This window comes from Triturus cristatus, chromosome 7 (assembly GCF_964204655.1).
Source record: "Triturus cristatus chromosome 7, aTriCri1.1, whole genome shotgun sequence".
NCBI lineage: Eukaryota > Metazoa > Chordata > Amphibia > Caudata > Salamandridae > Triturus > Triturus cristatus.
The window spans coordinates 219860914-219875852 of NC_140590.1; the positions used below are offsets into that span (position 1 = coordinate 219860914).

Consider the following 14939-nt stretch of genomic DNA (forward strand, 5'->3'; position numbering starts at 1 on the left):
CTCAGTCACTCCTATTGGCATCTGAGACGACTACCAGTGCTAAAGAAGTTATACTCACGCTGTAGTACATCCCCTCGTGCTGACAGCCGCACTGCTCGGCTCTCACGCAGTTGTCCCCGCTTCTCTGGTACCCAGCATCACAGACGCAGCCCTCAGAGCATCGGGCATCACAGTGTGGGAGCAAAGAGGAGGAGACACAGGAGTCCTGACACCTCCGGTGGCAAAGTTCATAGTGGCTGTTGGTTGGGCAGTCCATGCCTTCAGAAAGCAAAGGGAATACATTGTCTGTTAGAATGCGCTAACAAACTTAGCAGTCAAAAAATGCTGCATGACAGACACTATTGGTTTCAGAGGACGAAAAGCACAACCTATCACATGACCAATGCAGACACCAACGTTTACCTATCACATGAGCAATGCAGACACCAACCTTTACCTATCACATAACCAATGCAGACAACCGCCTTTACCTATCACATGACCAATGCAGACACCAACCTTTACCTATATCATGAGCAATGCACACACCAACCTTTACCAATCACATGACCGACACATACACCAGCGCTTACCTATCACATGAGCAATGCAGACACCAACCTTTACTTATCATATAGCCAATGCAGACACTAGTCTTTACCTATCACATGACCAATGCAGACACCAGTCTTTACCTATCACATAAGCTGTGCATACACCAGTTTTTACTTATCACATAACCAAAGCAGACACCAGCCTTTACCTATCACGTAACCAATACATACACCGATATTTACCTATCACATAACCACAGCAGACACCAGCCTTTACCTATCACGTAACCAAAGCAGACACTAGCCTTTACCTACCACATGACCTATGTCAACACCATCCTTTTTCACATGACCAATGCAGACACCAGTCTTTTCCTATCATGTCACCAAAGCACACACCAGCCTTTACCCATCACATAACCAGTGCAGACACCAGTCTTTACCTTTCACATAACCAAAGAAGACATCAGCGTTTACCTATCACATAACCAGTCAATACACCAGTCTTTTAGGCCATGGAACCCTCGGCACCATCGTCGCTCCATTTTGTTTTTCTCCTCATTTATCAAGGGCATGCACACGTCATGCCTCGTCAGGTGTTTATCCCTCCCCAAGCGCACTGCCCAAATTCTGTTAAACAAATGCAGCACTCCTGTTTCTACTAGCAACAGTCGGTCGAACCAAAGACTCTGCCTCTCCGATGTTGTTGCTCAACGAATGCCTCTCGAATGTCTAGATAGCAAATATTTATATTTACAAACACACACCGCGTCATCTTGCACCTTAATCTTCTAGATTACGCTCAGCTGCGGATTTTTGATTTCGGCTCAACGAAACGTTTTGCTTTTCACCATCTTGCCTCCCATAAGTATATTTTTATAATCAGCACTTTTTGACGTGGTGCTCGTCTTGCCCTTTATCTTTTGGCTGCGTCTGTAACTGGCTTCTTGGATATTCGCTGTTACTTCCCTGGCTCAATCATGTGCCGTATTCATAGTGGTTCCCTTGTGAATAAACAAGTCTGACAAGCGCACTCCAGGGAATATAGACACAAATAAACAATCATTGGCAAAGCCCGTCAACATACAGCTAAAAAACATTCACATTAACAATGCCAAAGGCTCATCGCTCTGCCATTGTCAAGACACATTGGCGTTGCAAATGCTTGTTGTTCATGCTACCCTTTCTTGTTACGCTCCCATCACTTCTCGTTCTTTCCTTCTCTAGCCTTCCTATCATCTGTCTCAGTTTTTTTCTCAGCCGTTCCCCATTGCTCTACTACACTGCTAAGCACCACTTGTCAAATTAACTCCCCGTCATGTTATAGGTAAACAGAGATACAGACCCCCCGGCAGGCAGTCGTAAAAAGCAAACACAAAAAACAATAGATCGTGTCCCTTTTTAAAAAAAAAACTTGTAGAAGATGTAACACACTATGAGGCCCTTCAAATCCCTGAGCCTCGGTGCCAATGCACCAGCTGCTACACTCCAGAATTCACATCCGAAAGTTAGAGAGCCGAGCAAACAGAATGGCTCATAAAATACGAAGGGCCTCTTGGCGCTATGTTAGCCCAGGTTTCGAAAGACAAAATTGAAAGTACTGTAAAAAAAAAATCTTCAATTTCAGATGGTGCTAATGTGTGTAGCTTCATACATATGCATTTGAAGCTGTCACTATATGTGAAACTAGAGTTATGGACGCCGGCCTGTACCACAGACTGCTTATAAGCAAAGTGGTGAATTTCTCATCCATTTTTGGCTAGAATTCAGAGGCATTCTACATACAGGTTTTACCAATAAAGCATTAATCAAATGTACATTGAACACACACATAATTTCATTATTGCCTAAAAGGTTTTCCTGTTCTTTTTTTCTCTGGCAGAGTTGATTCACTCCCTGAAAACGAAGAACTCCTTTACTCACCACAGAAGGAGTTGTTCCTCCAGCTGCGGATGGTCACGTTGGAATCCTGGCAGGCGGCTGCGTAGGTTTGAACGGCATGGCACAGGACTGTGCTGTTCCCTTCAGTCAGGCAGTGGTCGTAGACGCAGTCAGAGTAGTAGTGAGCTGGGTTGATCTTTGAGTGACAGGAGGAGAAGGGCCCTCTGGGGTCTTGGATGATCCAACAGGCTCTCTTGGAGGCCATCATCTTGTCAGCACTGCAGACTGGGCAGTCCCCTGAGCAGCCGTGGTCACAGCCACCGCTGACTTCAGAAACCCAGCTGGTACCAAAGGTGAAGGCGTTAGTAACGACAGTCCCACTTCGGGTGGTAAAGTCATCGGACACCACCCCATTGAAGTTCCCACATAGACCACTGGTTTGGCCTCGGAATCGAGCAGGAAGTGTAACGAAGACGCTGTAGACCATGTCATAGTTGACTGTCAGGCCGAAGTCTGTTTTGAGGACCGTGTAGTCGCCACCTTTAAAGATGACGATTCTTCCACTGTTGATATTCACTGGCAGAGTCTGAATGATTCCATTGATCTGATGGAGAAAGTTACAGGAAGTGGCTCGTTATTAAAGGTGATGATTGCTCTGGCCATAAAGAAAATTACCAAACAACTAACTTCGATTTTCTATCTTTTTGCTCCAGATAGGACGATTGTGATTTGTCTTTTCTAAAAGTGAATTGTTTCATGTTTTTTAGGTGTCTAAGAGATATTTCTATGATACTGAAGCTTTGATCGCTAAGTCCTTCACCTGCCCCAGGATTCACCACCACATGCTCATGTTTCTGCTGCGGTATGGATATCCTCGTCACAATAAACATAACCGCACATTGATAACATTTACAGCTCAACATAAGCCTGCCCCAAATAGAATTATTGTCTTTACAAGTCACTTGTACAACTATTTCTGCCGCGATGATCGCATCAGCAATCCAGCAGGCAGTTATCTATTTTACATATATAATGCACCCTAAGCTGTGCTCTCGCTAGAACAGGTGTTTCTAAATTCGATAAACCATACCATAACGAAGCTATACAAGCCTGGAAATAAACTAAAGAAAGAAAGATTGCAGGGAAGCATACTCAATATAAGTAGTTGGGGAAAAAATACACCCACATAAAAATGTCCTGAGAAATTCACCACAAACGTGAGCAAAGATATCTAAACCTATCGGAGCCAGAAACAAGAACTGTGTCTAAAGCAGCTGACCTATTCTTAGGTGCAGCTAACAGCCTCTCCTGGCCCGTGGTAAGTTAACCATCATTGTGAGTAAAAAAAAAACCTGATGAGAGACCGTATCCAACATAGCCATCTAACCACGTCAGCAACAGGAAGAAAAGAATCATTTTCCCTGACACAGAAAATTATGGGGTTATTCCACGTTTATGAAGTGGTTAGATTGATTCGTAGATCACATCTATCTATCTATCTATCTATCTATCTATCTATCTATCTATCTATCTATCTATCTATCTATCTATCTATCTATCTATATATCTATCTATATATATGTGTATATATATATATATATATATATATATATATTCACAGAAAAAACCATAGGTTTCACACATGGTATAGTTAGCGGAAATTTTACTGATAAAAAACCAGTGAAATTCCCCCGTTATAGTTAGTGCAGGCAACTATAACTCACGCGACCGCAATCCTCTGCTGATGCTAATACTGTATTTAGACACTTATATGCCCATGTCTTCTTCCATACATTTTTAGCTATACATATATTACAAATATTTTTTTTTCATAAAGACACATATGTCATCAGCAGAAGATTGCGGTCGCGTGAGTTATAGTTGCCTGCACTAACTATAACGGGGGAATTTCACTGGTTTTTTATCAGTAAAATTTCCGCTAACTATAACATGTGTGAAACCTATGGTTTTTTCAGTGAATTTGCAAGGTTTTTTAAATGCTAATTCCTAACTATAACGTGTGTGAAACCTATGGTTTTTTCAGTGAATTTGTACGGTTTTTTAAATGCTAAGTTACTTTACGCCATTCGAGGCGTGCGCGCCCACTTAACGCAGTTCGTTCCGTGCACGGTTTTTATCAACTTTAATAAGCCCTGTACATTTGGTGGCCTTCGGCCACCAAAAGCACAGGGGGTGGGGTCAATGTGGATAGTGTTTTTTTTATTTCAATTTTATAATTTCATGTTGCCAAAATTTAGGTTTTTTTACCTATTAATAAGCCCTGTACATTTGGTGGCCTTCGGCCACCAAAAGCACAGGGGGTGGGGTAAGTGTGGATAGTGTTTTTTTTATTTTTATTTTTTTACCGTACGCTTACGGTAAGCGTACGGTAAGCGTACCCCGCGAAATTGCCGAAAAAAAAATAAAACCGTTTTTGCTCTTGGGGGATGTTTGTGGACTCCCTCAACATGACTATGTGGGAGGGAGTTGTCAAAACAGCCCCGTAACATGTTTTTGGCCATCATGTTTGATAAACAACACTCAGTGCGAGAGACAAAATGGCGGCCGCCGCTTCCTGGTTTCGGCCGATTCGAATGTTTACTAAGATCTAAGAGCCAATCAGAATCGCGCTCGCGCACGCCACCGTACGCTTACCGTAAGCGTACGGTAAGCGTACCGTAAGCGGGCTCAGATATATATATTGATTTAAAGGCTATTTTCTCAGAATCTACTGAACAGATTTACACCAAACCTACAAAAGGCACTTCCTTGACCTAGGGACTACCTCTCTGCCAAATTTTGAGTAATTCTGTTCAGCCGTTCGGGCTGTAGCTCGTTCTAAAGGTCCAATGGAAAAATGCATGGGAAAAACGCGTTTTGGGACCCCCCTTTTATCTCAGCCCCCGCTTGACGGATCCCCCCGAGACTTTCAGGGTAGGAGCGGAGCGTAGCGCCCCACCTATTTTGAGAAATTCGCGAGGATTCGTCGACCGGCGCCAAAGTTATTCAAAATAGAATGTTGAGGTTTTCCTATGGAAACGTGGTCCTAACTATAACTACCTACTGGCGACCGCCAGTAGGTAATATATATATATATATATATATATATATATATATATATATATATATATATATATATATATATATATATATATATATATATATATATATATATATATATATATATATATATGCTTCAATCCCTTCTTGGCGAGGAGATCCATAACCAGCTACACCAACGGAGGTGGAATTCACAGTTTTATTATTATGTGGCACAAACAAAAGAAGATGCGTTTCGACCTACATCGGTCCTGGTGTGCATATATATATATATTCACTTAAAAAACCATAGGTTTCACACATGTTATAGTTAGGTGGACATTTCACTCGTAAAAAACCAATGAAATTCCCCCGTTATAGTTAGTTCAGATAACTATAACTCGCGCGCCCGCAATCCTGCTCATGACGTCAAATATTACATCACTCATGACATGCTCAGTGGCATCACTCTTGAAATCACTGATGACATCATCCTTGTGATAGAGTGGCGGTCGCGCGAGTTATAGTTATCTGAACTAACTATAACGGGGGAATTTCATTGGTTTTTCACGAGTGAAATGTCCACCTAACTATAACATGTGTGAAACCTATGGTTTTTTAAGTGAATTTGCAAGGTTTTTTAAATGCTAATTCCTAACTATAACGTGTGTGAAACGTATGGTTTTTTCAGTGAATTTGTACGTTTTTTTAAATGCTAAGTTATGTATGTATTATTATTTTTTTATATATTTATTTTACAATAAACTACGTTTAAATGTATTTTTTTTTTTAACGGTTTTTTACCGTGATTTAAAAAAAAGAAAATTAAAATGTTTTTTTCTGCCTTCGGAGTCATTCAGGGACCCCCTGACAAAGGCTAGGGGGTCAGGAACTCTCTACCCTACCCCCTTTTCACGTTCACCAACTTCCTTTTTCACTCTCGCACTGAAAAAAACCAAAATGGCGGTCGACACTTCCTGATTTCGACCGTTTCGAACGTTGACTGACATGTAACCACCAATCAGAATTACGCTCGCGCACGTTAGGGTGCGCGGCTATAGATATGTATGTGCTTTAACTGCAATTTTCTCAGGAACTACTGATCAGATTGACTCCATATATGCAAAAGGCACATCCCTGACCTGAGGACTACCTCTCTGCCAAATTTCAAGTAATTCTGTTCAGCCGTTCAGTCTGTACCTTCGACTAAAGATACTATGGGAAAATGCATGGGGAAAACGCGTTTTGGGACCCCCCTTTTTTCTCGGCCCCCGCTTGACGAATCCCCCCGAGACTTTCAGGGTAAGAGCTGAGCGGAGCGCCCCATTAGTATTGAAAATTTCGCGAAGATTCGTCAACCGGCACCAAAGTTATTCAAAATAGAATTTTGAGATTTCCTATGGAAACACGGTCCTAACTATAACTATCTACTGGCGACCGCCAGTAGATAATATATCTATATCTATCTATATATATATCTATCTATATATGTATATATATATAGATAGATATATATATATAGATCGATGTATATATATATATATATATCTATAATATCAGTGCTTTAATTAACACTGTTTCCTGCTCAGAAAACATGGTTAAGTTATTGATAACGAAGTATGCGTGAAGTTGGTATACATTAGGATTACTTCTTTTAGACTATCACTTACCTCAACTGTGCCACGCTTTCCACTCTGGAGATGTATCTGGGTCTGATACACAGAAACGAAGACCTCCTTGGTCACCGCCACCTGCAGGCCTTGCAACCTTTCATTCTTCACCTCCACTCTGAAGAAGGGCAGAGAACCATTGGAACCTTGAACTTCAGACAGGACGTACTTGCAGGTGCCCTGGAAATCAAACCTTCTCCCATCGAAGCTGGTGTAATGAGGGTCTCCTGAGGCCCGGCAGATACCATCAGGCAGAACGTGGCAGCCATAGACGCCTTTCACAGTGGTGCAAGTCTCACCATTGGTACAAGATGAAAGTGAACACTGGACAGTCCTGGTGGAGCCATCACACCGGCACAAAGTCTGGCAGTTGTCCTGTTTCCAGAAAGTGTCTCCTGCTCTGTAGTATTTCCCATTTTCTGTGCAGCCGCACTGACTCTGCGGCACACAGTCAGTGCCACTTAGAACAAACCCATTCTCACACTGGCATCCTTCCTTGCACTGACCGCGGCAGACGGTTGAGGCATTGGCACACGTAGCAGGGCAAGAAGATCCACATAACTCGTACATCTGATTACTGGGACACGTAATGCCTGTAAAATACAAATGCCATTAAATTGAGACGTACATGGATACGTGGTGCTTATCACTGTACAGTCAGAAAAACTGTAAAAAATATTTACAAAAAGAAATACAACATATTGCTAACACCGCTACTATTGCTACTGTCACTCCTACCACTACAGCTACTTTTGATTATAATAATGATAATATTAATTATGATGACAATAAAAATACAATTTTGCATAGTGTGTAATACGAGAGCAGTGTCCTTGGAGCACGGTATACACATCACAGATGTTTCTGTGTTTCTCATGCCTTAGGAAGCAATACATAAAACAGGGATGTGGAAACATTGACTCACTGGTTCCTACAACCAGCAGTACAATTCACTGGAGTGTTCCCTTCAATAACAGTTCCTATTGCAAAGAGGGCAGAATGTGTTCCCAGTCCTCTTTAAAGGTTAGAGCTGTGTCAATGATGTAGAAAACAGCGGACTATTTTATTAATCAGCCAAACACATAACTATGGTAATACAGGGAGAAAGACGAATATGTTATTCTGATTTAGTCAGATGGATCAAGAAACATATGTAACAGAATATTATATGTCTCACCATCGGTCCATTTTCCAAAATATTTAACAAAAATAAGGATTACAGTGATGAAATGAAAGGTAAATCTATGGTGAAAGTATCACATATAACGGATTTTCACTTACAGAAGGAAACATTTCATTAAGAAGGGTTTTTTTTCTATTTGGAAGATGAAGGCAGATTATACCCACCTTTGTGCTTGTTTTATTATAATATGTGGTTTAGTGGCAATTATAGGTAAGCTATGAGCAGCAGGTGTGGATTTACTCATGAATAAAGATGGGGCCCTGAAATGCATTTGTTCCCCATGTAAAGTCAAATTTCATGTGTTTCAGAAAATAAGGACAGCAATGTAATATTAGGGTCTATCTTGCACGGGTTGGGGTCCACATCATTACAGATTCAAAACTGTAACTCACCTACACTGACCTGGGGTAACTAAAAGGCACAATGAGGAGTAAAATCAATAAATAACAAATGTTTTTTTGACATACCACATCCAATGAGACTCCTCCAGGGCTGGATGACATTGCCACGACTCTGGCAATGATGGGCATAATTTTTCACAATTTCACATAGTGTCTGCTGATCGCCGTCGGTTCCACACATGTCATAGACACAGTTCTTGAAGTAGATCTCGGTGTCAGCATTGATACTGTCTTTAAAGGGACCGTTTGGATCTTTCATGATTCCACAGTGGCTCTGGTTGCTGAACTGAGACACCATGTCCTCACCACACACTGGTGGATTGTCAGTGTCTATGCAGTTGAAAGCAGAGTCCTCGTCTTCTTCCTTCCAGCTATTTCCAAAGGTGACTACACTCTCCACCAGAGATCCATCTGGAACCCTCAAGTCATCACTCTTGTTCCCATTGAAGTTTCCACAAAGGCCAGCAAGAGATCCAGAGTATGCTGCAGGCACCTGCACAGCTACGTGATGCCACCAGTCATAGGACACTACAAGGCCAAAGTCTGTCTGGACGACTGCGGAGGAGCCACTGTAATACACCTGGATCTTCCCAGATTGACTGGAAACTGGGAGAATATGTTGGAAGCCATTGATCTGTAATAATTATACATAGTTTTCATTAAAATATATGTGGGGCACCTAATGGTTCTCTTTGTACTTTCTTTCTCCATGCCTCACATTTTATTTTCATTTGCTCTGCATAGACACACTCTTAATCGCGATAGATTAATCATATTTGAAGTCATAAAAATGACCTGATGAAGACATTTGTACATCATAATAGACAACTTCACGTAACTTCTACCGCCCAGGTCCTATCATTATGATTTGTCACCCACACAAGATATCTACTGTACTCATCCTCATTCAATTTACTTCCACTAACTGGCATACACATTTGTTCTACTGGCTCTTATTTTGTCTAGAAACGAGTTTGTCACTTTTTAGAGTCTCTCACAAAAATGGTTAATTTATTTATGCGGGGATAATTTGAGTTGCAGTGTGGCTGTTGAGTGGCATAAAATGAATGAATAAGACATGCCTACGCAAAGTGGTGCATCATGTATCTATTAGTGATGGAAGCTCAATCTTTTATTTTCCTCATATCAACGTGGCTGTCGCTTGCAGTACCCAACCAATGCCATTAGTGAGCGCCCATCATGCTTGTTACCGGATCCTCAGCATTGTATTTATGAGGTCAGGCTCGCAATCTTAAGTGCAATTAAAGATTTTGCAAAAAGTGAGTTGCCTGGTGTTTGCTATTTATAAAGAAGTATACCTCCTTGTTCAACATATGGCTTTTGGCACTCTGGGCATTCCCCGTGACATTTTATTGTTTGCAATAAATGTCCAGTATGCAAATGAGTGCAGAAGTGATGCTGTGCTTTACCTCTTCAAGAAGCAATCAAGCTTCAAGGCTTGTACCTCTGGAATTGCCTCACACACTACATATATTTCATTATTTTCATTTTCAGTATACTAAACGTCTTTTAAAAAGCTTCAAAACCAACTCCACTATTAGCTCTATACATTAATTGTTATTCCCCATTCTTGCTAATGGCTGCTTAGACCTGTCATTAACAAATAGATGCATCACATTCTCTTGTAGATTAGGACAATTTCTGCATGTTAAAAGAAATCAGGTCTTTCATTACCTGAATATGGCCATATTCTCCACTTGCTATGGAAACCTGCTCCCCATAGACATTTACTTCCACTCTTCGCGTCCAGGCCACCACTGGTGATGATCGGTGCTCATTCTGTACTACGACGCTAAAGTCAATGAGAGAGCCGGTCTGGGAACTAGACTTGCTGAGGGTGTACTTGCAGGTGCCCTGGTAGTCGAAGGTGACTCCATCAAAGGTGCGGTAGTGAGGATCTCCAGAGGCCCAGCAGATTCCGCTGTCTACAGGGTAGCACTTCCGGATTCCATTCATGACCTTACATTCTTCTAGGGCGGCACATGTGTGGGCTTCACACACCATCTCTTGTGCATTACAGGTGCATTTCTGGCTGCAGGTCTCTGTTAGGAAGACCTCATCTCCCAGGTTGTAATAGACGCCATCCATGGTGCAGCCACACTGACTTACAGGGATACAGAGGCCAGAGTGAAGAGCAAACCCTTCATCACAGAAGCATCCGTCCACGCTCTCTGCGGCGCATGCAACAGTTTGATGAAGGTTGCGGCAGGTGGTTGGGCAGCCAGTTCCAAACAGTTCATAGTGGCTGTTCTCAGGGCAGTTGTCATCTATGAAGAACAAAACAAAGTAAACTTATCAATTTTAAATTAACTGGTTTGAAGATAGAGGTGGAATATCTTGTGAACAATATATTGCTTGCTGCTGAATTAAACCCTTCTCTATATATTATGTAAACACTGTGCTTGTGGCTATTGGATTTTTAAAGTCTAATTCAAATGCTTCTGAGAAACACAAATTAAATATGTCCATAACTGTTTGTGCAGGCTATTATTGTGAAAGGGATTAATGGAGTGGGGCAGCCCAGGTATTTAAAGCAGTGTAGAAGGGTGGTTGACTCACCACATTGCAGCTCCGCCCTCCAGTCTGGAATCACCAAGCTGTGAAGGTTACAGACCTCCTCGTAGGCCTGGACAGCTGTGCAGAGCATCCCCTTGTTGGTGCCGTAGAAGCAGAGATCATACACACAAGAGGCCACAAATGGTTCCGCGTCCTCGTGCCACTGGCACTCATCGAAGGGGCCTGATGGGCGGGTGATGATCCTGCACTGCGCCTCGATGGCTCCCAGATTAGTGCAGGTGGTGTCGTTGGAGATGGTCACACCTGTATCATCCGCACACCTGAGGAGAGAAGAGAGAATGAAACTCACATATAAGGAGTCTTTGACTTAATATGAATTGAATTTGTGTTAAAAACAAACAGAGGGAAGATGCCTCCTTGTCAATGATTGCCCTCAAACCACGACCATTGCTGTTTCACAAACACTGATCACGTCGCTCCTCTTACCCGACTCCTCCCTTCAGAAAGACACTTATAAGCTGAGATTGTTTCCATTTCCGGCTGTTTCTCAAGCTCAGAATGCGCAGCAGTACAGACTCCTTTAACGTTCAGTGTAAGATTCGGTGAGAATTGTACTACTCGTCTCTTCCCAAGTGAATGAGTCCAGCTGCGAAGAGTCCCAGCGGGGAGCAGGGCAGGCCATGTCTGTGCTTATAATACCCTCCTTTGGTGAAGACGGGGTGATGCTGGCACCCAATGCAGGGACCAATCAGAGTGTGTGTGGCATGCACAGCATCCAGTGGATGGCATCATGCCCGTAGTGCAGCGGTATGGGAAGCAGTAAAGCTAGGAGGCACAGATGGCACAGACTCATTCAAAAGCGGCCACCCTTGGAGTTACCCCTTTGGTCTGCCCCTTGCAGAGCATGGAAGGGTCCGCACCGAAGGGGGGCTTGTCCTGCACCCCTTGGCTAGGCAGGTCGTGGATGATGCTAGCGCTAGGGCTGTGTGCCTCTTAACTAGTGGCCACCGCCTTGCCGAGCCCCCTTTGGGCCCTGGTGGTTACTGAGGTGCACTGAACTCATGTTTTTTGTAAAGCACTTTTGGTGCTGAGAAGTTGACATCATTCATATTTCAGTGATTGCGGTTTCTGGTGCGGATCTCCGGGATGCCTCCATGTCCCATTGATAGGACCCAAATTCAATAATTTCTCCGATCTCTCCCCAGCGCCTGGAAGCACTTTCTGGATTACAGAGGGCTTTACACACCGGCTTCATTCATTCATTCATGCTTTTTATGAACATTTCATGAGCAGCTCCTACTGACCTTGCTGTATATTATTCACTATACATTTCACTGCCCCCTGTATCATCCTCCATTTATTTCCTCTAAACTTCAGTAGTGTCTCATTATATCATAAAACGTATATCTGACCTTGGTATATCGGTATTGTGGTCATTTTAATTTGAAATATTTGGGACAAAAATATCACTTACCGTGCAGGGACAAGAAACAAATCATCAAACACTTCCTCGACCCACAGAATGCTGCATATATTTTAGTGTTTCTTTGCTGACAGTTGAGACGTAAAATGGCTCACCCTGCTGAACCGATGTCTGCTTTCCAGGAGTTCCCAAACTCTGCATCGCTGCGCGCAAGAGTTCCATCCGGCTTCGCCTTGTCGTCCTTGGGGTTTCCGTTGTAGTTGCCACACATCCCCCGCACTTGGTTCTTGTACTGGGGCCCAACTTGTACTGTGACTGTGTTTACCCCGTTGTACTGGATGCGGACCCCGAAGGCTGTGTCCACAGAGATGGCGCTCTTGGCCGCTGTGACGCTTCCAAGAGATCCCATCACGGCTGGGAGTCTGGTCTTGACTCCATTCATCTGAAAGACATAAAATATCCCTTTGACTGAGAACGATTTTTAAAAGCAACAAGAGCCAAATGTAAATCAATCGCGTTGTAACTACCGCAGTCTGCTGGCAAAATATCATGTAGTAGGTAATTAGAGTCAATTAATGGCAGGTGGCCTCAAATATTTCTTGGTTAACTCATTAAAGTGCCGACTCACGACTTTTCTAAAAACAGCTTCTGAATTGAACACTGAAAAGACTGCGAGGAGTTTTGGAATCAATAACAAGAGATCGATAGTTTCTTCTGGTCCCTCTGAAAGATGACACTAGTTATGCACTCACTGTGCATAGTGAGAGCACATGGCAGCGGTTACCAGAACTCACGGTACACTAAGACAGGATTCCTGTCGATTAAACTGCAAATTGACATTTGGTATGCCATGATGCCTTTTTGGAGCTACCTGAAATAAGTCAATATCGAAGAAGATTGCTAGTACATTTAATCAAAGTAATCAAAACCCCAATTTTTATAATCTTATCTAACTGTATAAGAACAAAGAATATGATTGTAAAAACACGAATCTTACAGTACTGCACTGGAGCACACTTTTCTGCATCCATATCATTCTCAACGCAAATATGGAATCAAATGTTTAAAAAGTGTCTTCCAGAGGCTGCATTTGCCTGTTTTAAGTGATTGTGACACAAACTTAAATAATTATAATACATATTTCCAATAACAATATTATGAGTAATGTTTGCTTTGGCCTTGACTGCTGTGTAAGTCTATTTTCCTATGTCCATTTTAAAATTTGGATTGTTACACACCAAAAAAACACACTTTTCTTCAAAAATGTGGTCGAATTATGCTGTGAAGCTCTTGCATCTGGGGAGGGAGCTTTTAAACAGTGAATCAGGTGGACATGATTAGTAAGGAAACGTGAATAATTGATAATACAGACAAATTGTTGATCTCACCAGAGGAACTTTTCCTTGTTCAAAGACCAGCGTGGTGTTCCCATCAGAGCTGCTCAGCCAGACGGTGACGCGGTACACAAAAGACACTTTGGGGTTCTGGTAGCGTCTGTTCTCTGCCACCACCCGGTAGGAGAATCCTGAAGGAGCGATTGAGCCCTGGCTGATCTCGTAGGCACAGGTTCCCATGAAATTGGCTACAGTGCCATCAAAGGTGTGGTAGTGTGGGTCTCCCGTCACCGTGCAGATTGCCCAAGGGCTCTGGCACCCTAGCTTCCCATTCTTCACTGCACACTCCTGTTGCTGGGCACAACTGCTGCTAGCACAGCGGAAGTTACCAGTGGAGTCACAGCGGCACCTCTTGGAGCAGTCAGAGAGCCAGATGTATTCTCCAACCTGGGAGACAGAGGAAGGGGTTTATATGGAGAGGAAACTGAAGACAGAGTAATTCCATGCATGGATAACATGTAACAGAGAGGAAAGAGACAGGCAAGACACGACATCCTCAGACATAAGAACACAAAGATAGTATAGGCCAGAGTTACAGGACAGGACAGACATTCATGGATAAGACATGTAAAAAGAAGAGAAGCAGAGATTGGAGGGTGATAGATAGACAGACAGATGACTGATAGATAGATAGATAGATAGATAGATAGATAGATAGATAGATAGATAGATAGATAGATAGATAGATAGATAGATAGATAGATAGATAGATAGATAGATAGATAGATAGATAGATAGATGGATAGATAGATAGATAATTAGATAGATAGATAGACAGACAGACAGACAGATGATAGATAGATAGATAGATAGATAGATAGATAGATAGATAGATAGATAGATAGATAGATAGATAGATAGATAGATAGATAGATAG

At 42.4% G+C, this 14939-nt stretch overlaps 1 protein-coding gene across 1 annotated transcript in view; it reads right to left on the reverse strand.

The window, feature by feature from the left end:
- Positions 1-14939, reverse strand: part of LOC146809262 (uncharacterized) — a 270600-nt gene that overhangs the window by 73692 nt on the left and 181969 nt on the right. The window contains exons 69-76 of the mRNA XM_085614851.1: positions 14057-14449; positions 12824-13110; positions 11288-11565; positions 10403-10995; positions 8774-9341; positions 7124-7716; positions 2457-3018; positions 59-258 (exon numbers count right to left, since the gene is read on the reverse strand). Coding sequence (XP_085470977.1) covers positions 59-258; positions 2457-3018; positions 7124-7716; positions 8774-9341; positions 10403-10995; positions 11288-11565; positions 12824-13110; positions 14057-14449 — 3474 coding nt within the window. The remainder of the gene's footprint in view (positions 1-58; positions 259-2456; positions 3019-7123; positions 7717-8773; positions 9342-10402; positions 10996-11287; positions 11566-12823; positions 13111-14056; positions 14450-14939) is intronic.